Source organism: Phocoena sinus, chromosome 2 (assembly GCF_008692025.1).
Source record: "Phocoena sinus isolate mPhoSin1 chromosome 2, mPhoSin1.pri, whole genome shotgun sequence".
NCBI classification, from domain to species: domain Eukaryota; kingdom Metazoa; phylum Chordata; class Mammalia; order Artiodactyla; family Phocoenidae; genus Phocoena; species Phocoena sinus.
This window is the reverse complement of record NC_045764.1, coordinates 38,498,352-38,525,241: the sequence shown is the minus strand read 5'-3', so window position 1 is coordinate 38,525,241 and position 26,890 is coordinate 38,498,352. Positions and strand designations below refer to the sequence as shown.

At 47.9% G+C, this 26,890-nt stretch overlaps 2 protein-coding genes across 6 annotated transcripts in view; one reads left to right on the top strand and one right to left on the bottom strand.

Annotated features, from left to right (window-relative positions):
* The window catches only part of ABHD2 (abhydrolase domain containing 2, acylglycerol lipase), a 110,441-nt gene extending 102,653 nt beyond the window's left edge, over window positions 1–7,788 (top strand). For 4 of the 5 annotated variants that reach the window (XM_032618114.1, XM_032618113.1, XM_032618108.1 and 1 more), the window contains one exon: window positions 1,657–7,788. In XM_032618114.1, the coding sequence (XP_032474005.1) occupies window positions 1,657–1,853 (197 nt within the window). In that variant the 3' untranslated portion in view covers window positions 1,854–7,788. The remainder of the gene's footprint in view (window positions 1–1,656) is intronic. The other variant, XR_004347766.1, reaches the window with a different exon arrangement.
* A 3,824-nt stretch (window positions 7,789–11,612) lies between these two features.
* On the bottom strand, window positions 11,613–22,301 carry RLBP1 (retinaldehyde binding protein 1). Its single transcript, XM_032623208.1, has 8 exons — window positions 22,242–22,301; window positions 19,952–20,044; window positions 19,554–19,682; window positions 18,112–18,316; window positions 16,140–16,318; window positions 13,942–14,100; window positions 12,886–12,996; window positions 11,613–12,567 (listed from the first exon to the last, which is right to left on the bottom strand). Exons 2-8 carry the CDS (start codon window positions 19,961–19,963, stop codon window positions 12,409–12,411), a joined length of 954 nt encoding a protein of 317 aa, XP_032479099.1. The 5' UTR covers window positions 19,964–20,044; window positions 22,242–22,301; the 3' UTR covers window positions 11,613–12,408.
* Between the last annotated feature and the right edge of the window lie 4,589 nt (window positions 22,302–26,890).

Sequence of the window (26,890 nt, the reverse complement as noted above, 5' to 3'; positions counted from 1 at the left end):
TCACAATCTAAAGTTACTTTGCATTGTACCTAATCTCCTCCCTTCCCAGTCCTCTGTGATTACATTTCCTCTTGTAAATACCATATGTTAACCAGGGGGAAAAGGGGTACTTCTGATTCTCTCATGACCCCAAGTTAAAGAGTAGATAACATAGCAAGCAGATAAAGGACCCACGCCCAGACAGAGCTCCGTTCTCCGCTCAGAGTGAATGCGTGTGTCGCAGGTGCATTATGTGATAAAAAGCTATGTGTCAACCGTCTATCAAACCACAGGCTCCCTACACAAAAGCAGCCACGTGGGCTGCAGTGAGAGGAAGCAGCCATGCTGGTTTCCTTCTGCATATCTAAAGTAACATCAATAGCAGTAATGCTGTCACACAGAAACTTACAAAATAGCAGCCGGAAGGGAAGAATAAAGGGGGTCAGACAAGAAAAGAGCCCTTGCAGAGCCAGAAATGTGAGTGCCAGGAAGCGCCTCAGAGGCCTGGAGCAGCCAGCAAGGGACCCGTTGTCACTTATCCCCCTGGGAAGAGAGATGCTCCCTGTGGTACCTGACTGTACCTGGCTGCCCATTTTGCACATATCTTCGGTAATGGTTTTACCAGCCCATGCGGGACTAACTTAAACATGGACTCATAAAGTCAAGCTCCAGGTTAATAATTCTCAAATGGCCGTTTAGCACGTGCCATTGAGAGCTTGGCCGTCTTTTAACGCAACTTGCAGCTTTATGTTTTAGCCTTGAAAAATAAAGTTCTGTAATGAAAAATCATTGACTCCATTGAATTCATCTGGTTCTCTAGTAAATAAGAGTGTTAAGTGTTATGAGTCCCTCCTCAAAGGCTGGTCCCCACCAGTAGCATCGGCATCGCCCAGGAGCTTGTCAGAAACACAGAATCTGGGGACTTCCCCGGTGGCGAGGTGGTTAAGGCTCCGCGCTCCCAATGCAGGGGGCCCAGGTTCCATCCCTGGTCGGGGAACTAGATCCTGCACACTGCAACTGAGAGCCTGCATGCCACAACTAAAGATCCCACATGCTGCAACTAAGACCCAGTGCAGCCAATTAAATAAATAAATAAATATCTTTTTAAAAAAAGAAACGCAGAATCTCAGCTCCTTCCCCAGGCCTGTTAAAGCTGAATCTGCATTTTAAGGCAGTCTCCTGGGTGATTTGGATACACGAAGTTGGGAGGTACTTGGCTGTACAATCAAGTCAGCTGGGGAGTTTTAGCAACACCAGCGCCTGGGTCCTCCCTCTCTCACCTACCACCCCCCAACTCCACCCCACCCCTACCCTCAAATCAGAATCTCATTGGTCTGGATGCAACATAGGGATCATAAAGAAACCCCAGGTGATTCTAATATGCAGCCAAGTTTGAGAACCACTTAGAGTTTTAAGGATCTCCTAAGGCGGTACCCATTCTGCTCCAAAGCCAAGCTGCTATTCCAAAACTTGCTAGATCCCACCATGTTGCCTGCCCCACCAAATCTCCCTCCCGCTTTGGTGAATGAGGCAGAGGGAGTAGAAATCAGATGCCCACTTAGGTGACACCTTCGCCTGTGGGGAAAGCCTGGGCCGCCCTGGTCAGCTCACTTTTGCACCTCCTGCCCTGGAGCTGGTCAGAGAACAGTGACTCACTCAGCTGCCTTTCTCCTACAGAGAAACGGGAGAACGTGATGTTTGTGCTGCCCCTGCACGGGGGCCACCTGGGCTTCTTTGAGGGGTCCGTGCTGTTCCCCGAGCCCCTGACATGGATGGATAAGCTGGTGGTGGAGTACGCCAATGCCATTTGCCAATGGGAACGTAACAAGTCGCAGTGCTCTGACACGGAACAGGTGGAGGCCGACCTGGAGTGAGGCAGCCCCCGGACTCTGGTGCGCGCCAGCTGCCCTGGTCACCGGCTGTTTCAGGTCTCCCATCTCCCTCAGTGACCTGGATCTGACCTCACACCATCAACGGAGACCACCCACTAGACACACCGGACTTGAAGTAGGTGGCCGTCCCTGGGAGCTCCAGGCTATTTTTGTGCTTAGTTACTGGTTTTCTCCACTGCATTGTTAGCCATGGTGACAAGCGACGGGGTTTTCACCCTCGTGTCCGGTGTCAGCATCTGATTGCTTTCAAGCCAATTACATCTAGTTTCCCTATTAAAAATGTGTCTGAACAGCAGTTTTGCTTTGCCAATCAGAAGGCTTTTCCCCAAGAGCAGTGAAGGATGTATGTTATTTTGTGGTGGTGTATGTGTCCTGACGTAGACCCTAAAAAGAGCCAATGCTGTAGATGCAGCTCAGCTTGGGAGCCGGGGACCCTGGGCCTCCCAGGCCAAGACTGTAGCCTCCTACGTGGCAAAGAAAATTCCCTTGACTCACAAACCAAGTTTCTCCCTCACTGTCCTCTAAGACAGTTTTCCCACAGGTTGCTGTTGATGAGAGTTACCTGGGACGCTTGTTACCAATTCAGCCTCCTGGGTCCCTCCCCTTGGAGAAGCTGTTTCGGTGGGTCTGGGAAGGGGCCTGGGGATTCTAATTTTTGACAGGTGCCCCAGGTGATTCTCCTCACCAGGCACATTTGAGAAGCACGATTGTGCAGAGCCTTTAAATTAGAAACATCTCGGTAGTTTGTGTTGTTGAAATTCGTAGTCAGAGGTATCTCTTAGATCCCAGGAGCCTCCAAAGCTGCAAGGCCTATCTTGTACGGCTGCCCTGGTGCGATCGCTATGTGATGTCTCAGAAAGGGCTTGTGCTGGGGGTGAAGACTTCTCGCCATGCCTGACTCTGCCTCTCACTGGCTATATGACCCTGGAAGAGTCCCTTTGAACTTTTGTTTCTTCACCTGTAAAATGGGGGACTTGGGCCAGGTAGATTGCCGATACCACTACCAGTTCTAAAGTTCAATGACAAACTCAGTTTACTGAGGTTTGAGAGAACACCTCTCCAGGGGAGCCTGAGAGCTATTCTAAGCATGTAGACGTCATTTGCCTTTCCTTCTTTTTTTTTATGTCCCTCATTTCATATAAAGAGGGGGTTTTTTGGTGTTTTTTTTTTTTAAACCCTCAGTTATAATTTTATTTTTTTAACCCAGGTCTTTCTAACTCTGACTTTTGATACCAAACAATTCAAAAGTTGGATCTGAGTTTGGAGAAATATCTTTCCAACTGAAGAGGGTGTGATTTTGAAACCAGATTTTGTAATGTAATAGCTCATATTTGTAGCGTGTTGGACAGATCTTTCCAGAGTGTTATCTTCTCAGATGAAAAGTCACTCTACATTTCAAGTACTACTTTCCTCCAATCCTGTGGTACTTGAATATCTAAAAACCCTGCACTTTGAAAAATCAGCAGTTGCTATCTGGAACTAAACAGAATTACAAGTGAAATGACCTATAGATACTTTAAAAAAAAAAAATTCCTGGCTTCCTCTCCTTTGCTATAGGACAGACAGGAATGTAAATAGTGGGTCTGTATGTGGATGTTTAAGGGGTAAAGGGAGCCACCTGAGGGCCTGGATGCAGACCCTCATGGCCGCAGGTGAATGTAGTTTGGGCATCGGTCCAAGTCATGTGACAGTAATGTCTGTAACCTGAAGAAGTTGTTTTCTGACAATCACCAGGTCATCCTAAATAATAACATCAAAAACAGCCGTACCTGAAGAGACTGAGACTTCTATGGTCTCGACTTTGCTTCAGTACAATTTCTCACACACACCAAATTCATCATTGTGACTTTCCCCCCAAGTTGTTACTTTTCAAGTGCTTTTCTTTTTCATGTTCTTTTAGTACAAATTGGCACTTTATCATCTACCCCTCAATTTCGAAGCTAGTCTCTCCCCTCTGTTACTTTTCCCTCCAACCAACAACCACAGCTATAATCTAGAAGGTTCATGGTCATATATCCTGCCACAACCTTCACGTCTCAAGACCTTTTTTTGTGAAATTAGATGAATGAAGCAATAACTTAATGGGGTTGATCACCATCCCAGGAAGCAAGAGGCTCCTTTTCATTTGCCTTAGGTCACATCCTTTGATCTGTTCTGACAAAGCAGTGGCCAGGTACCAGCTCCATTCAGGAGGAGAAAACAGTCCTGTTGTCGCACACTTGGCAGGGATGGGGGCAGAAGTCCTCGGAGCCTGGTGTGCACGGCAGTTCTGGTGGCCCACGGAGGAGAGGCAGGGCTCGGGGCACAGCCTTTGTTGCCACATAACCGGAATTTACCCCACGGGACTGTGGAGACTGCCTCCCAGCTGAAATCTTTTTAGTGTGTGACTCTGAATGGCACTTACATTCCATTTTGGCTCACATGAAATCAACTGAAGGCCTCTGTTCAAGCTCCAGGCTCTCAGGCATGGAAATAACAGTGTAACTGTGGCTATCTTACAGGAAAATTCTTGTTTGTCCCTGAATGAGAGCACAGAGGCATTGAATTTACAGAGATGCGAGCTCGCCTAATAAACAAGGAAGCAGCATTTTATATGTAGGTCAGCTTTTTCCTTCCTCCAGCTTTCCTTGCTTTTCCTTCGTTCCTGATGATAATGTGAGGGCTCTTGCTACTGAGGTCCTCTTGGGCTAAAACAAGGCAGAATTTTCAAAAAGTATTTGAATATTATATTTTAAAATCAGGTTAAAATACAATAAAATCAGGTTAAGGATATAAATTGCGGAAACCTAGACAGTTCTATCGCAGGAAGAACATGTTAAAAACCAAGCAGGGGCTTCCCTGGTGGCGCAGTGGATGAGAGTCCGCCTGCCGATGCAGAGGACACAGGTTCGTGCCCCGGTCCGGGAGGATCCCACATGCCGCGGAGCGGCTGGGCCCGTGAGCCATGGCCGCTGGGCTTGTGCGTCCGGAGCCTGTGCTCCACAACGGGAGAGGCCACAACAGTGAGAGGCCCGCGCACAGCAAAAAAAAAAAAAAAAAAAAAACCAAGCAGGTTTTTAACAGCTCTCCGGGTGGTTCTCCCTGCCTCTAAACAGTTTAAAGACAGTGATGAAGATCCCAGTCAAGTCAGGATTATCTGACTTGAAAAAATGGTCTCAAGTCTCCTTGATGCATTTATGTTAGTAGGGAGTTTAACAGACTTGAGGAAAACCTCTTACCTTCCCGCCCGTGTGTTTGCACCAGTGATTCCAGAGCAGAAGGAAGGCAGAAAGTTGTTTGTTGTCACTATATTCTTTGAACCTCCCCGCAGCGTTTTACACGTGAGAGTGGGAATATACCTGCAAGGGGAGCATCCCTTTCTTGACATGGTGTTAGGGAACCAGGGTTTGGGAGACTTGGATTCTTGTCCTGTCTCTAATTTACATTGGATTGTGGGCAATCACTTCACCTCTCCGAGCTCCAATTACCTCATCTTAGACCATCTCTAAGTCTACTTAATCTACTTACACATCATTTGCCAGAACATTCCCGCTGGCCTTCTTACAGCCATTGCGAGTGGAAACAGATAAGTCAAGACTTCAGGCTGATCTTGAGGGGACTTGGAGAGAGGGAGCTACTGCATTCAGCCTTTGCTGGTGAAGACCCTTGATTTTGCCCAAAGCCCTGTGTCTCTTACTGGCTTCTCTTCAGAGCCTCCATTGTCATCTCAATATTCTTTCTGTACTGAGGGTGGTCTTATGACTGGGACAGGTGCTGACCATTGGAACGAGGTGAATGTCCCCATCCTTCTGTGTGACTCGGGCAAGCTTTGAGAGTTCCCAGGGCAGAAACCCTGCCTGCTCAGACTTTCATTCTAAAACTACAGTCTTCATTAAAGCTGAACTTTCTGGGTAGCTGAGCTTATATGCCTGGCATCTGAATGAGAGCTCTCTTTGTCACTGTGTGGCTTGAGATCCGTTTTGCCAGCTCCGGGGAAACAATACATGTGTTCTTGTTTGTGTTTGCCGGGCAAGCAGATGTCTGAGCTGTGAGAGGCTTTTCTTTTCCCGTGGCATTGCTTCTGACTTAGCACTAAAGTGAAGATCACTGAAACATCACGTTGAGTTGAAAACTCAGGTCTTTGTCGTCTAAGGCAGGACAGGAGAGTTATTAAGAAGCATTTCACTGCAGCATCCACTCACAATATCATCTGGAATTGTTCTCTTTGCCCAGAAAGCCTTAACTTGCCTCTAGAATATCCCCTGGTGGTACAACACTATAGTGGCTTTGGAATTCAAATTATTCTGCTGCAGAAGTCTGAAGCAAAGCTGCCACAAAACCAGAAAATGTCTCCATGTGGCCTGTACGCTCCTTATTACATTAGGTGCCCCCACCCCTTGACAATAAGAGCAATCCAGAACTGGCCAAACACCTCATCTCTGATGCCTTTCTTCCTTCTTGGCCTCACTCTGTTGTTCAAAGCCACTTTGGATGCTTCAAAAAACCATGAAAAGTGGCCTGCCTTTGGCATTTAGAGGCCAAGCAATTGAGGGAAAGGTTTTCTTCTCCCCCCTGTTACCAAAGCAGAGGGAAGTGCCCCCTCTTCATAAACTAGGATTGCTTTTGCCAAATTCTATTTGAAGGGGAACAGGCCCGTACTCGCAGTGAGAACTGGGATGCTATCCAAAGCTACAGCTGCTTCCTCTTGCCTATGTCACTGCTGCAACCGCCTCGGACGCTGTAGCCCAGGCATCCCCCCGAAGTGGCCCTTGGAAGCAGGCTGCAGAGCCCAGCTCGCCAGCCATTCTCAGACCCCAGACGGTAGACAGCTGCCCCTTTTGAAGGAGTCAGCCCCCTACACACACCACGTTTTCTGAACCTTTTTTCCTAGCATGTATTGTGGGTAAAACATTCACCTATCTCTAATGAATAAGCTGAAGTTAATTTCCAACCAGTGAATTAAGTCCTTTAACTTGACTCCTGTCAGTTAGTAATAAAACCTATAACCTGCCGTCTTCCCGTTCTGGTCCTCATTAGCCAAGAAATCTATCGCCGTAAGTTGGGGACAGTCCACGTATAGCACCTGCAGAAATACCTTTCATCTCAATAGGCATTCTCCTTCCAGACCACCCACATGGAGCAGCCAACAGTCACGTAGAATAATTGCTGAGCCCTCAGTCCCAGCGCCAGCCACTCCCTCCCAGTGGGTGGACCGAGTTCCTGGGTGTGGGAGTTAGGCTTGGTTTGGTTTTTGCTTTGGCCTCTTTAGTTTTCCTAAAGCACAAGTCCATGTAGAATCCTGTCACCTCTCCACACCAGTTTCAGGTGATCTGGGTCTCTCCCACTGCCTCAGGAAGACCTTCACTGTACCTGAGCTTTTGACTTCTGCCACTGCAGCTGCCTTAGCGACACCAGGGGCTGGGGGCGTGGAGGGGGGAGCCAGTTTGCATCTCCCCCTTTCCTGGTTAGACTTCCATGAACCCCATGTTTCTGTTGGCAGATCTGCTTCCAGACTGATTTTTGAGAACCATCACTTTCACATTCCTAATTTTTGTTTGTTTTGTTTGATTTCTTTTTTTTTGGACTTTCTGAAACTTCAAATGCTGCCCTGAAAATAATGTATTTTTGAGTTTGTGTTCTGAAAGCCTCCGTGCTGGTGGATTGGGGGTGGGGGAGGCAGAATACAGGATCCTCCAGCACTGAGGTGTTTAAGATTTGCAACTAGCAATGCAATTTTTTCTAAATATGAGGATATTTACCTTTATTAAGAAATTAAACAGTGGTGTCCTTGATCATTTTATGTTCTCATATTACTTTTGGTTCTGTTTTGATTCTGTGTGGTGGTAAACAAAGATCATTACAAACAAAAACTGTAATTTTGTTATCTTTGATTCAATGGAATTTCTTTACTTAAAAAAATAAAAGGCTAAAAATGTGGCGTGGCTGTGCGTCCTTTGTAGTGGAGCTTTTCTATCTAAAAGGATTCTTCCTGTGTCTTCACCGAAGCACGAGCTTGAAAGAAATGGGCAAAACACCAAGTTCTCATCACAACTGATTTTAACCCAGCCTTGCAAATACCAAGGAAATGAGCAGCCCACAGGTGTCTTTACAAGCCCATCCTCTCCAGGAAGAAAGCCAAGGCCTGGGAAGAGTGAGATATCAGCATTTTAAATACTTGCTCTATAAAGTGAACCATGTAGACAGAATGTAAGGTGAGATGTAAATGGTGGCTGCCACGCATGAGTCCCTTCCTTTTCTAATAGTGTTCTTTGAAAAGACTGGGTGAACGTGACCTAAATTAAGGTTATACTGGGTTGGTTGAGTAATGGTGGTGTTTTTTTCTCCTTTGCCTCTGTCTGAATCCAAGCTAAGGGTCTCCAAGGGCCAAGCCCTGGCCCAGCCAGGACAGTTGTGCCAGTCCGTGCTCCCCCCACCCCAGGGACCTTGCACTCAGAGTTTTCTTCCCTCCTTGGCCATGCAAAACCTTTGACAAGCTAAGTGGGGTGGGGAGCGTTGGTTTTGGAGGACATTCATTAGCGAGGCCTAAAAATGCCCAATATCGAATTCCAAAGTGTATCCCTTGCTGGTAAGCAAGCTTCTCCCCCAGCACCAACCCCACCGCCCCACTTCCTATCACCCACAAAATAGCCAGACTACTTTGATCCAAGAAAACCAACTTGCAAAGAATACTAACTATGAAAAGTACCACATGAAAGAGATTTCAGGTCCAGGGTGTTAGGCAAATCGATGCCAACAGCTTGCCAATGTGGTCAGCGCACAGCTGTGCCTCTCCTGATTCTACCCTATAGATTTGCTCTCGGTGACATTTATCTACAATCACTCGCTGACCCAAGGGTGCTGATGTCTTTTTTATTATACCTTCCAATAACAGGCCTCTCAGCTCTAGCTCTATAGGGAGTACTTTCCCATGTTAAGGACCAAACACCTAACCGGATGGCCCTCCAGCTGTATGACAGCCTCCCTCCTCATTTCTGTCTTGGTGTATCCCCCCTTAGAGGGGGTCACATGTAGCTGAGTGGTTGGGATGACCTTACCGGTGGTTTAGCCTTGAACTGCTCAATCTCTCCCCAAAGAAAAGTTAAACCTCTCTCTCTCTCTGTGGCTATGTGCACCCAGGACTTATATTTGATTCGTGCTGTCTACCCCATTTGGAATTACCCCAGCATCTCTACTGAAGACCATTTGGTTTCCCCTTAAAGTTATTTCCTCCTTTATCTGATGATGTTGGTGAAATTGACCTGGAATAAATGAAGCTCTAATTCCATGGTTCCTCTTCCCCACCTCTACCTACATTTCCTCTATCCCCAGAAATAAACATTTGAGACAAAGCATTGGTAGTAACAGAGCCAAGGGATTTGGGGCCAGAGTTGCTGGGTTAGTGTCCCATCCAGGCCACTTCCTAGCTCTGTGACCCTGATCAGTATTGGACCGTGGGTTTTCCTTTTTCTTTTTCTTTTTTTTTAACCCCTAAGATGAGAATAATTTTAATAAGAATGGCTGTCTCTAGATATTGACAGAATCAAATAAAATAATGTTTTTCAAAGTGTTATGTTGAGCAGTCCCCTCCTGGGACCACACTTTGAGTTGTAAGTCTCTCTGGTATCCTGTGAGCTTCCAGACCCTGCACTGCTAACCTTCCTCAACACCAGAGCCACGCCCACCATTGAAAGTGGGATGAAAGGTGGTCCAGTTCACCCTGAAGGTGACTCTTCAGCTCTTTTCCTGGTTGACTTAAGACCTGGGCATCCCTCTTCCAGGAAGACTTTGCCAGGATACCAGGGAGCATTGGCCTCCTACAGCGTCCCTTAGGTAAACTCGAGGCTCTAAGCAGTGACCAGTCTTGCTCAAAGGCTCTCTGCGGCTGATGGCCCATTTCCCTACTGAGACCTCCATCCACACCTTAACAAATGCTTCCATCTGCTAACAGATAGTATTTCCCCAAAGGGCCACATGACGCATCACTGTGACTTCCCAACCTTTGCTATGCTCAAATTACTTTCACATGCAGAACGCCTGCTTCATCCCAGACGTCTCCAGAAAGGAAGGTGTTCTGAGCAGCAAGTGGTCCTCCTTCCCATATTTGCTGGCTTTCAAGAGTATTTTACTGTCCCTCTTCCTCTCTCATTAATGCGGGGGTTGTGGCCACTTGTAGGAATACAGCATATGTAGGCAGCTCGGATTCTGTGAGACTGAGCACATCAGATTTTAACATTAACATTTGTGGTCTTCAGGCACCTGTTCCCAAAGGTGGCAGCACCACCTTCCTGGCAAGGTCTGGCTTGGCCTGCCCCTGGCTAGTCTGTCCCTGGGCATGGAGGGGCAGTACCACGGCACGGCCAGCAGGGGGTGGTGAAACCCACGGTCAGAACCGACTCGCTGGGTCCCAACCCTCTAGATTCTTCCTCAGAAAGCCCCTGGGCTTTTACGTCAAACCCTCCCTAAGCTAAGGCCCTAGCCCTGCTGACTTTAGGAGGGACACCAGCATCCGTTTGGATTTGAGTAAGACAAAGCTGCCCCAAGAGCCTCTGCCTGCAGTTTTTTCCATATCCTGATCCCATTTATAAATTAGAGCTCCCACAAATCAGAGGGTGGGACTAGGAGGGCTCCTGGCAATTAGGGGCCAGGGGAAAGATGGGAGTCATCGAAGAGTAATCAGCCACTGTTTTCCTCAAATTTGGGACACAACTCTTTTACAAAACAATTATAAGTGTATCTTGAAAGTTTAAAAAATGCTCATTCCTGTAATTTTTTAAACTCAGCCTCATCCCTGCTCCCACTCCACCAACACCTGTACTGTCGACTCACCAATGCCCTCTATCTTAGCAAACGCAAGTCCCCATTCTCTTATCACTTGCCCCCTCAGCGGCATGTTTGTGCCCTCACACTTGAAATACCTTCTTAGCTCCAGATGTTCTAGGAGATCTCTCGGGGTGAGGCTGCTGAGCCCCCTTCAACCATATCACCTCCACTCTTTTTAGGCTTAATACTAGAGTTCCATGTAAGGTTTGATTTGGAAAAGTTTCAAGGGGTTTAAAGAAGGGTTTGGGAGAAATCCTCACTGGTCAGCCACCCACAATAATTTGCTATGATTCCTCCTCCAGCTCTGAAGTCGTATATGTATCATTTATGAACATAGATTGTTGACTGTGAACGTCATAGAGAAGGAAATTACTTGGGTGATGAGCATACACTGCAAACCCTAGAACTGAAAGAAAAGATATAAGAAGTAAATGCATATATATGTACAGTCACATATATATATATATGTACATGTACATAACCACACTGGAAAACGAGAAAGAGAATTCAGTGGTTCAGAGAAATTCCTAAAGGCGTGAAAACAGACTGCATTGGATTGAACCCACAGCCCAGGAAACAGCTGAAGGTCCTGCCCCAAAAGGTAGGTACAGCACCAAGGGTGCTTCATGCCCAGAAGGAGGCAAGAGCAGAGAAGTCTTGGGATGATTATCAGGGTACCTCGTGGAGGCAGCCAGGCCAGGTGACCCTCACCCACCACCATGAGCCAGACAACAGGAACAAGTGTCTGCCTCCACTGGGAAAGTCAGTGTAGGATCTTGGGAAAAGAATCTGTCAGTGCCTATGAGCCCCATGCCCAGAAGAAGCCAGGCCTTCCCCAAGACAGAGCAGCATGCCCAGCACACACTCAAAAGTCACCAGACACTTGAGGAAAGCCAACTGCACAGAAAGGAAAGCATTTATATTTGTCTAAATATGCAGAGCTTGAAAGTAGAAGTTCATTTCTATAAGGTGTCTGAGACTGAAGACAAAGAAGAGCTTTCACTGTATAACTTGAGGACTGGGAGAGTGCTCAGAGCGGATACCATCTGTAAATCTAAGTAAAACCATCCGTTGAGGCAAGGGGTCTGGAGGAGAGAGCTTTGGTGGAGAGACCCCACAGACAGAAGGAGGGGGACACAACTGCCACCCTTGAAAGAAGTCCAAGCTCCTGACCACCACTGCGTACATCAGACTGCACCTGAGGGGGACCAGACCACCCCAAAATGGAGCTACTTCAAGGCTGCTTCCACCCTGGAATTACACGTGGAAAGCGTTTCACCTGCCTACCAGCCACCAAGATCACTATACTTGCCAGATCATTTGCACTTATATTCCCCCTCTCTTATCTTCTTTTTTATATTTTTAGGGGTGGGAGAGACTTTTAAACCAGCCTCCTTGCCTATTTTCACAGACCCTAAATAGTAAAACTATTACAAAGAAAATCACTGAGAAGCTTGATTAGAGTCTTTGACACTCAACCCCACACAAGTCTCCGTCCTAAAGCTTCAGAGGCAGTAGGAATATAACTGCCCTCGCTTCTTCTTGCTCAAGGGAATTCCCCTGCTTTTTTATTGCCCCCCAGCTTGGGAGGAGGGTGACACCTGAGCTCACCCAAGCTTAGGAAGGTTCAGAGGAACCACAGTCATCCCAGGCAGCCCTTTTCCCAGCCTTCTGGGTCCAGGGCAGCTGAGGAGAGGCCCAGGGACACTAACTACAGATCAGATGGCAGGGGATGTTCTCAGAAGGCTGTGTTCTCAGCTTGGGCCCGGGGACCAAAGAGCTGTTCAGCAACGACTTTGCCGTCATACTTGGGCAGTGTGCCCCCAAAGTCGGAGGGCAGGATGTCCTCGTTGAACTCCTGGTAGAAGCTGGAGAGGTCTTCTCCATGGACAAAGACCTGCAGGGAAGCAGAGGAGATAGAGCTGAGCAAGGGGGTTCCCTTAGGATGAGGGCTGGGGGGAGAAGAGGGACAGGACAAACGCACACATGCCATCTCTGCCTGGTGATGGCCTTCTCAAAAGTCCCCCTTGTGCTGTCTGTGGGATCCACTTGGTTCGGAACCTTGGTACAAAGCCTGAGGAGGGCTCAGGCGGGGTGCCCTCCTCCTCCACCTTCATCCCTCTTGTCTCCTGAACCCTTTCCTGCTACAACCCCCTTCACTCACTCACACACCAGACGATCACCAGGCACCTTCCCTGCGTGGCCATGCACTCACCCTCTGGAGCAATTTGCTCTTCAAGAAGGGCTTGACCACGTTGTAGGTGGTGGTGAAGTACCACGGCTGGTGGATGAAGTGGATGGCTTTGAACCGGGCTGGGAAGGAATCCTGCAGGGACAGACAGCACCCCACCACATGCCCCATGACCTCAGAGGTTCCCACTCACTCTCCCACTGCCTCTCCCCATGACAAGAGGACAGAGTTGTCATCACTCGGTTGCCCCAGAGGATAGCCCACTGAAGGTTCCATCCCCAGGCCAGCAGCTGGGGAGCCCTGGCTTCACTGCAGCTCCAAACTGAAGGAAGGATGCCCCAGAGGCCACGCAACCCAACCCTCATCCTGCAGATGCACAAAACCTTGTAATTAGGTGGAATAAGGAAATGAAATGGTAGCCTTGCTTGGTTTTTAGGTGACCAAGGTTTTTCAAATCCACTTGCCTTTTGAGCAGACTGCAAACTATTATAGACCAGAGGTACACTATTGTCATGCCTCATTGTCCTTTGTCCCCTCCCATGACTCCCACCTCCCATCTCTCCTTTCCAAGGCAAAGCAGATTTAAGATTAGATTAGGTCTAAGGAAGGACTTCTGACACATCGGTATATAGGAGTGAGTTGTCAGGAGCACTAATGATATCTCTTTCTCAGGAGAAATTCACATCCAGAGGGAGGCAGCATGACATATGTGGACAGAGAATGGGATTCTAGGTCAGAAGGTGTAGGTTCAAGTCCCGCCTCTGCCACTTGATAGCTGTGTGACCTTGAGAAGTCACTCAAATCTCTGAGCCTAGATTTCCAGGTTTGTAAAGCGAAGCAGGGAAGCAGGCAGAGAATGCTTTTAAGAAGTTAATAAATTAATGAATTGTGGACACGTGGCAAACTGTTGATCACCACAGAGTGTTTGTGGCTGGGGCTGTGATTGTCATTGCTCTTTTGGGCATTAGACGGCTGTCTTCTCAGGTCCCTGCCAGCATCATTAAACCGGGAAACCCAGCCCAGCCTCCCAGCCTTCCCACCCGTGAGAGGCTCCTGCAGGACAGGGTTCTGTGGCCTCACCTGGAGCATGTCCACCATCTTCCTGAGATCTGAAGCCCGAAGTCCAGCAGCCTGCTGCATGGTAAAGCCCTTGAAGTTCTCAATGATGCAAAAGCCATTAATTTGAGTTTCCTCATTCTCCAGTAGCTTCTCCAGGATGAAACAGTATGCCTGCAAGATCTTGGGCACAACGTGAACAGGCTGTAAGATCCAACCCACAAAGACAGTTAAGACTCAAGGTCCTAAAGGGAGAGCTAACTGGTATACCCCTTCCCAGAGGTAATTTGTCACAGGCTTTGAGCTGGGACAGTCCACCTCTGTGAATGTATGCCAAGAAAATAATCTTCAATGTCATATCCACGGTTAGATGCCAGAGTGTTTATCGTTGTACCCCTATGATAGTGGAACAACCTAAATGTCCAGCAATAAGGGACTGGTGAAATTATGGTGTATTCATGCCATGGAGTATTCTAGAACGGTGATATATAAGACTAATGATATAGAAAGATATCCATTCATGGTATATTATTGTAGCATACAATCCCATTTTTATAAGAAAAAATGTGTATGTCTGTGTGCATATGCGTTCACATATGTTTCTAGGTTTCTAGAAAAAATAGGCTGGAAGGATGTCAGTGGTAGAAATCTCTGGGTGGTAGAATTGTGGATGATTTTAAATTTGTGATTTTTTTGGTATTTTCTAAAATGAGTAGATATCACTTATGTAACAAGAAAAAATATTTGAAGTCTCTTCCTTACCATACGTGTGTATGCCTCAGTCCTAAAGCCAGTATCTTATTCAGTAGCAAACACTACAGGCATCCCTAATACGATCAGGAACAAGATAAGCATGTTCACTTTCCCCACCACTCTTCAACTCTGTGTTGGAAGTAGTGGCCCGTGCATCCAAGTTGTTTTATTTTATTTTTTTTTAAATCAAGGGTATAAGAACTAGAAGAGGAAAAGAAAAAATGTCCCCCATTTACAGATAATATGATAGTATTCTTAGAAAATCTGAGAGAGTCATTTATGTGAGTAACATAAATAACAGAAGAATTCAGTAAAAATACCAGGATACGAAATTAACATACAAAACCAATAATCTTCATAGATACAAAAAATAACCAAGTAGGAGATATAATGGCAGAGAAAGTCCCACCTATAGCAACAATAAAATAAATACTTATGACAAACTTATTGACAAACATGCATAAGGTTTGAAAACTTTAAAACATTCCTGGAAGCTCAAAATGTAAAAAGGAAGGCATCCCTTTTTTGTGGATAGTACCACTGGCCATGGATGTTGCATTCATAAAGATGCTGATTCTCCCCAAGCTTGTTACTTACATTAATGTTATACCAATAAAAATCTCCTGACATTTCTCCTAGAGCTTAATAAATTAATTCTAAAGTTCATAAGGAAAGGTGAACATGCAAGAATAGCTAGAAAAGTCCTGAAAAAGAGGAGCATTAAGGACAGAACTAATCCCAACAGATATTAAACATTCTATACCATCTCTATAATTAAAACAGTGTGATATTGGAGCATGAAAAGACAGACAGATGGCACAGAATAAAAAGTCCAGAAATAGATCCAAACACATATGAAGATGCAGAATATGATAAAGATGGCCTCTCAAGCCACCAGGGAAAACGATGGACTTCTAAATAAATGGTGTTGCGACTACTAGGCAGCATTTTCTAAAATGAGTTTGTACTTTTTTTTTTTTTTTGTACTTTTTTTTTAAGGCCTGGTGGCACATGCCAAAGTTCTCCCAAGATAAACCCTAGTTCCCCCACTAGGACAGCTCTCTTAAAGGCCTGACAAGTGAAATCACATATATATATATATATATATATATATATATACATATATATATATATATATATGGCCTGTGTCACTCTCAGCTTTCAGCATTTGGCAGGGCTGATCCCAGCTCGTAGCCCATAGCTGTCACTCCCACTTGGCAGGGGTATCAGGGGCTGGCAATGTACTGCCAGTGGGCCCTGCCTTCAAAGCTGCTGGATTTTCCAGCTGCCATGGCACATCCTAGGATTTCTCCTCCTGCCGGGAAAGGGCCTGGTGCCATGAGCTACTGGCCATTCCCCCACAAACCTCGCTTCCTGGGGAGCCAGGAATGAGGGTCCAATAGAGGCCAGGTTTGGAGGAGGGAGCCCAGCCCAGGGGATGGGAAGGAGCCAGGCGAATCCCCACTGACCTCATCAAAGGTGATTTCTTCAGAGTCCCAGTTCTCAATATTGAAGAGCATGACCACTCGGCCATACTTGTCCCGACTGGAGAGGACACCAGGGTAGCCAGCCTCGACAGTGCAGCGGACAGCCTCCAGGGACAGGCTGTCAAAGAGCTCTGGGTACTGCAGCCGGAAGTTCACATAGCCTGGCAGAGGGGGAGCAGAAGAGGCCCCTCAGTGAGCCAGCCCATCCTGGGGTGGCACATGGTGGGCATCCAGAGACCCAGGCTCCTGCCTGGCTTCTCCACCTACATGCTGTGTGTAACCCAGCAGGATACTCAACCTTTCTGTGCCCCATATTACCTCTTCAAAAAATAGGACGATAATATTGGCCTATCTCAACAAATTGCTGTGGTAATCAAACAAGATTCCAGGTACAGATGCCATGAGTAGACTGTAAAAACACAAGATGTAATCCTAAATCTAAGGACAATTACTATTTGGTATTTTTCTCTTTCCCAACCGTAGAAGCACAGGTTTCTCAGTTGGGCACAGGGCTAGCTGAGAGGGGGCGGGGGTGTGGGGGGGGAAATGACCCCCAGATAAAACCCAAAGCAGGATACAGAGGCCCTCTCTGACTCCAGCGGCACTCCCACCTCCCACTAACCCCACCCTGACCCATCCTGAACAGGTCCCCGCCTATCTGCGATTGTCTCTTCCACCAAACCCCGGAGGGACCAGGCCCAGAGGAGGTTTGGGGAGGCATTTGCCAAGGGAAAGCCACTGACCTCCTTGCTGCTCCTCCAACACTCCAGGCCCGTTCCCACCACCTAGCCTTCATCCTTGCTGTACCCTCTGCCCTACTGCTCTTTCCCCAGGCATCTCATTTCCTTCGAGTTTTTCTTTGCACTGGAGCCTTCCTAGCCTCTTTACCTAAAACTTCGACCCCTCAGTCCTTTATATCCACCTTCTTTTTTTTTTTTTTTGCGGTACGAGGGCCTCTCACTGTTGTGGCCTCTCCCATTGCGGAGCACAGGCTCCGGATGCACAGGCTCAGCAGCCATGGCTCACAGGCCCAGCCGCTCTGCGGCATGTGGGATCCTCCCGGACCGGGACACGAACCCGCGTCCCCTGCATCGGCAGGCAGACTCTCAACCACGGCGCCACCAGGGAAGCCCCATATATCCACCTTCTTTATTTTTCTCTGTATATTTTTATTTTATTTGTCTGGTTCATTATTTCCACCATTAGACTATAAGACCCACGAGGGCCGGCAGTTCTTGTCTGCTTTGTTCTCTGCCACATCCTTTGGCCTAAAGCAGCGGTTGGCAAAGCAAAGCAGAGAATTACCATTTGCGGAAGGAAGGAAGAAGTAAGGAGACTCATCACCCTGCATAGGGCCTGCTCAGACACCCCCTCCCTCCACCAGCACCAAGGACTTGATTTCCTTAAGACACTGGTCTTCATCCCGTGGGCACGGCCAGGATGGTTCTGTCCTTGGGACTCACCCCCAGGGCTGGCACCATCTTCAATTCTACTATGCGTGAGGTTTGGATACCTGAGGGGAGTCAAGCTCATACCCACCTTCCCTGCAGTGCTCCAGAGCCAAAACCTAGGCTGGGCGGGTGGGGGAGGGGAGAGCAGGTGTGAGAGAGGAAACTACCCCAATTTGGGTGACTCAGTTCTGCTCATTGAGACTCAGGAGAGTGGAGAGGCGGGGCCAGACCTCTAGGAATCTGGTCCTGCCAGACTCATCCATTCATTGTCAGAGCTGAAAGGGATCTTGAAGTCTATGTAGTTCACACACCCATTTTACAGGGAAGGAAAAGGAGGCTCAGAGAGAGTGACTTGTATGGCACAGGGAATGGGAGGGAAGTGAAGGAGTGGGTCTCAGTGCCCGGGTGAGGGTCAACGCCCTCCTCGTGACCTTCCCCCCTTCCCCCCTCACTCCCCACCCCCCGCAGCCTTCCCAGGGCCACCCATCCGGCGCAGGCCTCACCTCTGAGCAGCTCGTAGGCTCGGCCCACGTGGAATTTGCGCGCGCGGATGAAGCGCAGGAAGAAGGCGCTGTCCTTTCCCTGCACCCTCTCCGCCACGGCCATGGCCAGCTCCTGCCCCGAGGCTGCCTCCCCCTGCACCAGCTCCTGCAGCTCCCGCACCGCCTCCTCCCGGGTCTCCTCCCTCTCATTCAGCTCGTCCTTGGCCTGGAACAGGGGTGGGGTGCAGGCACGAAGTCAGGTAGGCGCGGGTGCGGGAGGCTCCTCCAGGTGCCAGACCGGCTGAGGGGCAGAGGGCACGGCAGCTGGGGCCATGGCTGCTCTGCCCACAGGGGCAGCTTCTGCACTGGCAGCACCTCAGACTGCCAATTACATTTGGAGAAAATTAAGTCAAACTTTCATCCTGGGTTTGTTTGAGGAGACAGCCAGAGAGCTAAACGTTTCTAATCACAATAGCCTACTGGAGCCCTGACTTAGCACACTGCTAAGTCCTTTAGATACATTACGTTTTTAAATCTTTGCCACAATCCGTCACAGGAAGGTTGTCATCTTATCCCCATTTCTCAGGGTGAGCAGACTGAGGCTGATAGAGGTCAAGGTATTCTTGACCAAGGTCACCCAGATAAAAAGGGGTGAAGCTGAAACTCTTACTCAGGTTGGACTTTTAATCGCTTCACTCTGCTGCCTCCCAGGCTCATTTCTGATCTTTCCAAAATCAAAGATACCAGGCAGATGGCAGCCTGTCCTCTGCCTCCTATTCCTCCCCTTGGCTGAGCCTGGAGAACTCCTCAGCATGCCAGGGGCAGCTCTTTCCTTGGATGGCATGAGGGGGAAAGGCAGGTCTGGGGGAGCTCAGAGCACCTTTCCCTTGAGACGCCCAGGGAGCAGAGATGGAAGCCAGGAGCCCGGGTCCAGCTCAACCCCAAGACAGCTCTGCCACCCTCCACAGAGCACAGTCTGATAAACTCTGAACTGGTTCAACAACTTTCTTTCACAGGTACAGAAAGCAAGACCCAAAGAGGGAAAGAAGTTTGCTCAAGGTCACACAGCAAGTTGGAAGTCGGTCTGGTATTAGAACTCAGGCCTTCTCCTATCCAATGGGGGCAGCAGGTGGATCCCTGTTCTCCAAGACCATTGCAAACCAATGTTCCTCACATCTGAGTCTAGGATGATCCCTGGTCCAGAAGTCCTAGGTCTCGGCATTGGTTTCAGGGAACACTGTTGGTGCCATAGTCTTGGAATAGGTTGGCCTGGACATCTCGTCACCCCAACTGCTGCCATGGCCCTGACCTTCAGAATAGCCCCTAGAACAAGCCAGTCCTTTAGGTCCAGAATGACCTGGAGAGCTGGTGCTGGACCCTTTCTACAGGAGAGAGGATGCTATCAACATTCCCCCTTGTTGCCTCTCTACCCTGTCCCTCTGCACACCCCGGGGCCACCTCACCTTCTGCAAGGTGTGGCGGGGCAGCTGGCTGCACTGGCCAAAGACAGGTCCGTGGTCTTTGGTTGTAAGCCGCTCCAGTTGGGCACGGAGCTCTTGTTCCTCTTCAGGGACCATGCGGAATGTGCCCGCCTGGGCAGAGAGAAGTCAGGAAAAGACAGGAAGAGACCCCCAGCAACCTGAGCAAGCCAGTCAAATGGGTCTGCTCAGACCTTAAGCTAGTGCTTTTGCCCAAGGTCACCGTTGAGCTTCCTCCCTTTGGGTGGGGTCAGGGACCGCAGAGAGGTTGTAGGGGTGAATGCCCATAACCCTGAGCAGACCACATGACAGAGAAGCAGGAAGGGAGAAAGGGAAGGAGGGAAGGTGGATGGAGGGGAGCCCCAGGGCACAGGGGTACTCACCCCCTCTGACATGCTGCCTCTGGAAGACTCGGAGTGCTCGGAAAATGAAGGACCCCGCTTCTTCTGTCCTGGCCTCTCCAGGCAACCTCCTTCCTAGGAGAGGAAGTCAGGGCTGCAGTGGTATGGAGAAACTGTTCTGTTATTGTCTCAGAACAGTGGATCTCAAACTTTTGAGTGCATCAGAATCACGTGGGGCATTTGTTAGAAATGCAGATGCCTGGGCCCTTCACCTGTGATTCTGACTCAGGAGGTCTGAACTGGGGCCCGGGCATCTATACTTTAAAACAGCACCCCCGGTGGCTCCGAAGAAGGTGGTTCTTGGGCTACACTTTGGGAAACACCCCTTTGAGACGGAACACACACAAAAATACCTCAAACCTCAGTTCTTAAGATGAGTTGGCCCAGCCAGGGAAAAACTAGGATCAGCCTCAATTCTCAGTTACATGATCACTGCAGGATAAGGCAATCCATCCTCCCATTTGTGACCCTCCTTTTCCAGCCCAAAGGGGCACCTCAGAAACTTCCCAGCCTAGTGGATGGCCCCGTTCCAGTGAATTAACTCTCCAGAGGGGTGGTGGCTAGTTACATAACCATAACTGGGTGCGTGTTCTGTGCCTTGTGATGCGCTATTTTCAAATCCATTGTCTGGGAGCCAGCATTATTATTCCCATTCTACATAGGAGGAAACAGGCCCAGGAGAATAAGTGACTTGTCCAAGGTCACACAGCCCTCAATAGCCAGGGATCGGGACTTAAGACCAAGCTGTGAACTTTCCATCAGCATCAAGAGGCAGCCTGTTGTGGCAAAAGTTAGACCTGGGTTCGAATTCTCTCTTCCATTTGCAAGCTTTGTGATTTAACCTGTATATTGGCTGTCCCCTGTAAAAGGGAGATGGAAGTTTATGAGGATTTAATTAAATAATGAACACAGAAGCAGTGCCTGACCACCATAACCAATTTCGTTGTGCACAAGACAATCCACTGAGTATTTTTGGAGACAACTCTTCTATTTCGATTTTCCCCTCTCCTACCTAAATGTCCCCAGACCCGTCACCACCCTGCTCCTGCCTCTGACCAGGTTTCCGTTGGTCAGTTCTGTCATCTGTTCACTGTTGGTTAGTAGCAGAGGTGGGGCTTGAACCTATGTCTGCCTGAGACCTAGACTTGCCTTGACACCTAGAGCCAAGACATCTCCAGGCAAACTCCCTAGGAGAGCTGGTGTCACAGAAAACCCTTTAGGGTCAGAGAGAACCAGGTTTGAATCAGGCTTTGTCATTTACCACCCATATGAGCTAGGGCGGTAGGTTATTTAACCTTTCTGAGCCTCAGTTTCCTCATCTGCAAATTGGGGATAATAACCACACCTACCAAATAGAGTTGTAATGAAGATCCTATAATTTCTGTAGGGTACCTAGCACAGTGTTTTGCTCTAAAACATAGTTCCCCTTCCCTTTCTTAGCACCATACTGATCATTACCCCAACTTGCACAGAGAGACTTAGAGGATGCCAGGGAATATCTGAGGATCTCCCATTTCCTGCCTCTCCCACTCCACAGACCCAGCAGGGCAGGGATGTTCTGGGGGCTGTCATCCACCAACAGGAATAAAATCTAAGTCAGCTTTCTAGCAGGTAGACTTCCAAATATGCAGGCATATATACAAGACAGACTGAAATACGACTGTGCTCTCCCTTGGATTTTGCAGGAAGAGAAAGGGAGAGGCTGATAGAACTCCCTGAGCAAGGGACTCAGACAGGAGAGACAGTGGCTAGACACCCCCAGCCGGTTAGGCAGCTCATCAGGACAAGATCCTAGATCTTAGAAATGGAGGGTTAAAGTCAGTACAGCAACTCTTTTTAAAATATGCCCAATCTACTAACTCTGATTTTTTAAATATTGATTTATGAGCTGTATACAAGAAAATATACCCACCCCTCACTCCGTGTCGAGGCTGTTCCCTGCCGTCTAGGGTTGCCAGTTAAAATACAGAATGCCCAATTACATGTGAGTTTCAGATGAGCAAAAGTTTTTTTGAAGTGTTTAAGTATGTGCCATACAAATTTGGGACATACTTATACTAAAAAAGTATTTGTTGTTCATCTGAAATTCACATTTAACTGGGTGTCCTATATTTTTATTTGCTAAGTCTGCCATCAGGTTGGTCTGGCTCAACCTGAAAAATGGCTAGCTGGTTTCGGTTTTTGAGCAGCCTGAGATGTGGTCTCTCCACCGCTGACTCCTCACCCTAGTCCTGGGCTTCCTGGCCCAGCCAGGCCCCTGCTACTGACTTACCTGCCAAGTCAGCGGCTCCTCCTTGGGACACCTGGTGCCTGTGTCCTCCAGGGCCTGGAGGTTGCCTCCTCTGGGGGCGTGGTCCAGTCAGCAGGTTGGAATTAGCGTGTCACAAGGAACTTCTCACGGCCCACAGTTTCCCGTTAAATCAGGCTCACAGGGAGGCCCAGATTGGGGCAAGTGACGCACCAGGGGGGAGAGGGGATCAGCCTGGGCCTGGCTGGAGCCACCTCAAAGCCCTCCTTTGTGTGCGTCTGCTCCAGAGTTCCTGCTCAGCCATGTGGAAGCCGGGCTGTGGGGATGGGATCTGGGCCAGCCCCATACGCTTCTCCCTGTCTTCTCTCTCATCGCAGGGAGGTCTGAGAAAGCACACCCCTGGGTAGGACATGCTCAAGATGGAGGGAAATTTTAAATGTGATTGTAGATGAAATGGCAGCTGTGGAGAATCCTGGCCTGTCACCCTCTCCCCAAGCCCAGCAGGGCCTGGCGTGGTTGGGCAGTGAGTGAGGCCAGCTGAGAAATGTAGCCGGTTAAGATTGAGTGTGGAAAAGACAAGACAGGCTGACCCACTTTTAGGCTGTGGCGTGCAGTGATAGGAGCCTGCTTGGGCACCAGACTGCCCACTTTTATATCCTAACTCCGTCACCTTCTAGCTGTGAGACGTGACTTCACCACTCAGTGACTCAGTTTCCTCCTCTGAGAAGTGGGAATAATTAGAGGAAGTCCTATCTCCCAGTAGCTCAGAATGGGACTGTATTTTGTTGTTTGTTGTTGTTTGCTTTTGTTTTGTTTTGTTTTTTTTTTTGGCCTCACCGCGTGGCAAATGGGGATCTTATTTCCCTGACCAGGGATCGAACCTGAGCCCCCTGCAGTGGAAGCATGGAGTCTTAACCACTGGACCGCCAGGCAAGTCCCAGAATGTCACTGTATTTGGAGAAAGGGTCTTCAAGAGGTAATTAAGGTAAAATGAGGTAATCAGGGTGGGCCCTAATACAATATGACTGGTATCCTTATATGAAGAGGGAATTTGGACACAGACAGTTACAGAGGGAAAACGATGTGAAGACACAGGAAGAAGGCACCGTCTACAAGCCAAGGAGAGGGGTCTCAGAAGAAAGCAGCCCTGCGGACAATTTTACCTTGGACTTCTAGCCTTCGGAATTGTGAGAAATTGAATTTCTGTTGTTTAAGCCACTCAGTCTGTAGTACCTTGTTACAGCAGCTTTATCAAAGTGATGTTAAGTGGGTTGTTGGATTTTTTTCCCAGGTATTTCACAGAGTGTGAGGCTCATGGGAGATAATGGAGGTGGAGGTGAGGGCTCAGGGTCCCCACAGGAAGGAACTATGGAGGCCACAGAAGAGGCTTTGTCAAGCTGGGTGATGGACTCTAGCACAGAAAAGAACGCTCCTGTGCACCAAGAACACTTTCGAGCTGATGGCACAGCCCCGACGGAAGTGAGCTACTGTTCCCACAGATTTTCAGGATGCTGGCAGGCCGCGAGGCCCTTTTTAAAGAGCAGAGCTTTCTATGACATTCCTCTGCTCACAGCTTTTCTCTGCCTCTGCCCTGCCCTTCCCCCCTCCCAAAAGTCACATTCATGTCCAGTCTCTCTGGCTGGAACAATAGTACCAGTGTGTGAGCAGAGATGCTGCCCTCATTGGCCCAGACACCTGTGCTGGCCACATTGGCGGACTCTGTGGGCTCCCTGGCTCTCTCTGCCAGGCTGGAGGGAGGGAGGGAGGGGGCTTGCATTTGCTGTGCCCCCCATTCTGTACAGTGGCAAGAGCCTTACCAGTGTTATCTCATCCAGTCCTTTCAGATGTGAAGTAGAGAGTAAATTCCCCCTTTCCACAGAATAGGGAACTCAGAGTCAGAGAGGTAAGGAGACCTGCCCAAAGCCACACAGCTGGTAAAGAGTCAAGTCCTGGTCTCTCTAAAGCCCTCTCATTATTTAATGCACAAGGCTGCCCCCTTCTCCAGAAGCGAGAGCGACACAGGTGTGACTGCCCAGAGAAGTCACACCTGCCCCCTGGCCGCTGGGGAAGGTGACATCACCTCACCTTCCTGGGAGCAGCTTCAGTGGGCAAGTCTGGTCATTGCCATTCCCTCTTGGCCAGTACTAATACTCCTGGGCCAGGGAGGACCCCAAGGGGTACCTGGGCCTTAACCCCTCCTTTGAGAGATGGGAAAACCCAAGTCGAGGAACACCTTCTGCACCTTCCTTAAAATTACCCAATGGTATTGAGTGCCCCGACTAGCATGGGCTGACCCACAGGGCTTGCAGCCACCTCGTGCTCTAAAAAGCTCCAGTTCCTCCGGGAGCCATGCTCATTCCATGAAAAAGAGTCTGCCCTGTGGCAGTGGTGGAGTGAGAGGTGTCAGAGATTAAAGTAATGAGGAGTAGAACAATAAAATCAATCTGTGTGCTTGTTGAAAGAATATTTTCTAACTAAGCAGGTTTAACAATATGAGGAAAAAACAGTTGGTGCTTTCAGATGGGAAGTTGGCTTTAGCTCCCCACCACTAAAGAAAAAGATGTAAGTGTTTGCTATGGACTGAATGTTTGTGTCTCCCACCAGATTCTTATGTTGAAGCCCTAACCACCAATGTGTTGGTATTAGGAGGTGGGTCTTCTGGAAGGTGACTAGATTTAGATAAGTTCATGAGGGTGGGGTCCTCATGATGGAATTAGTGCCATTATTAGAAGAGGAAGAGACACCAGAGCTCTCTCTCTCTCCACATGAACACATGGAGAAAGGCCTCATGAACACACAATGAGAAATCTGGCAATCTGCAAGCTTGGAAGAGGGTCTTGACCATGCTAGTTACCTGATCTTGTGTAGTGAAATGTAGTGGAATAACTGAGGACATGGAAAGGAGATGTGACCCATGAACCCCTCGGCAGACCGAGAGCTAGCGAATAAGCCAGAACCCCTTGGCAGACTGAGGGCTGGCGAATAAGCCAGGATCCCTCGGCAGACCAAGGGCTAGCGAGTAAGCCAGAACTGCAGGCAGTCCTGGATACTTTGGGCGCTGATCCATGAAATGATCTCAGTATAATCAGAATGATGGGAACACAAGGAAATGTCCTTGTGCTACTTTAGTATAATCAGAATCATGGGAACACAGGGAGATGTCCTTGTGTTGCTTGTGAGCTCAAGGATGAAGCACAGCATGTCTTCAAGAAAGCCCATTGTTGCTTGTATAATCAATAGAAGCATATGTTGCTGCTTTGACATTTCTGGAATGTTAAGAAAACAAGTCTTAAGATGTAAACATAGATAATGCCTAAATAAAAGCTACCACAGCAGGACAGACGGCGCTGTTTTGCCTGAGCGAGTAGCAGCCCTCTACTGCTGTGTTTCGGCACAATTCATCTCGTGTGATGAGCTTACTTTCGGCCCTGTCATTAGAAAACTACAACATCTTGTGCTTCCAGCCTCCAGAACTGTGAGAAAATAAGTGTCTCTTGTTTAAACCATCCAGTCTATGGTATATTTTTATGGCAGTGTTTATAGGAAGGAAGCCATAGAAAGGGAGAGGTTAAAGACTAAGGTCAGAGAGGGGTAAGTGATAGTAAGTAAGGTTCTTGGTGAGAAGATGGAACAGAGAGGGAGTCATTGCTCCAGCAGAAGTACCAGCCTTGGCTGGGTTGGTCAAACACTCTCCCATTGCTACAGAAAGCTAAAGAGAAGAATTTGTGCGGATGACAGTGAGTTTAAAGGTTTGGTGTAAAGTTAAGCTCACCTGCTGTGAGTAAAGGATGATAAAAGAAAGTTTGAAATAATTCTCATGAAGAAAAAAAAGGTTAAACTTACTAGGGAAGATTGGCTGTGTTGAAGGCTTGAGATTGGTTACAATGACTTCTTCTTTTCAAACTGAAGTATAGTAGATTTACTATGTTGTATTAGTTTCAGGTGTATAGCACAGGGATTCAGTTATATATATTATATATATAATATATGTATTGTTTTTCAGATTCTTTTCCCTTATAGGTTATTACAAAATATTGAGTATAGGTCCCTGTGCTATACAGTAGGTCCCTGTTGGTTATCTATTTTATATATAACAGTGAGTATATGTTAATTCCAAACTCCTAATTTATCCCTCCTGCATCTTTCCCCTTTGGTAAGCATAAGTTTGTTTTCTATGTCTATGGATCTATTTCTGTTTTGTAAATAAGTTCATCTATGTCTTTTTTTTTTTTTAGATGCCACATATGAGTGGTATCATATGATATTTGTCTTTCTCTGTCTGGCTTACTTCACTTACTATGATAATCTCTAGGTCCATCCACGTTGCTGCAAATGACATTATTTCATTCTTTTTTTAATGCCTGGGTAATATTCCACTGTGTGTGTGTGTGTGTGTGTGTGTGTGTGTGTGTGTGTGTGTGTGTGTGTGTGTATATATATATATACATATATACCATATTTTCTTTATCCATTCATCTGTCAATGGACATTTAGGTTGCTTCCATGTCTTGGCTATTGTAAATAGCGCTGCAGTGAACATTGGGGTGCATGTATCTTTTTTTTTTAACATCTTTATTGGAGTATAACTGCTTTACAATGGTGTGTTAGTTTCTACTGTATAACAAAGTGAATCAGCTATACATATACATACATCCCCATATCTCCTCCCTCTG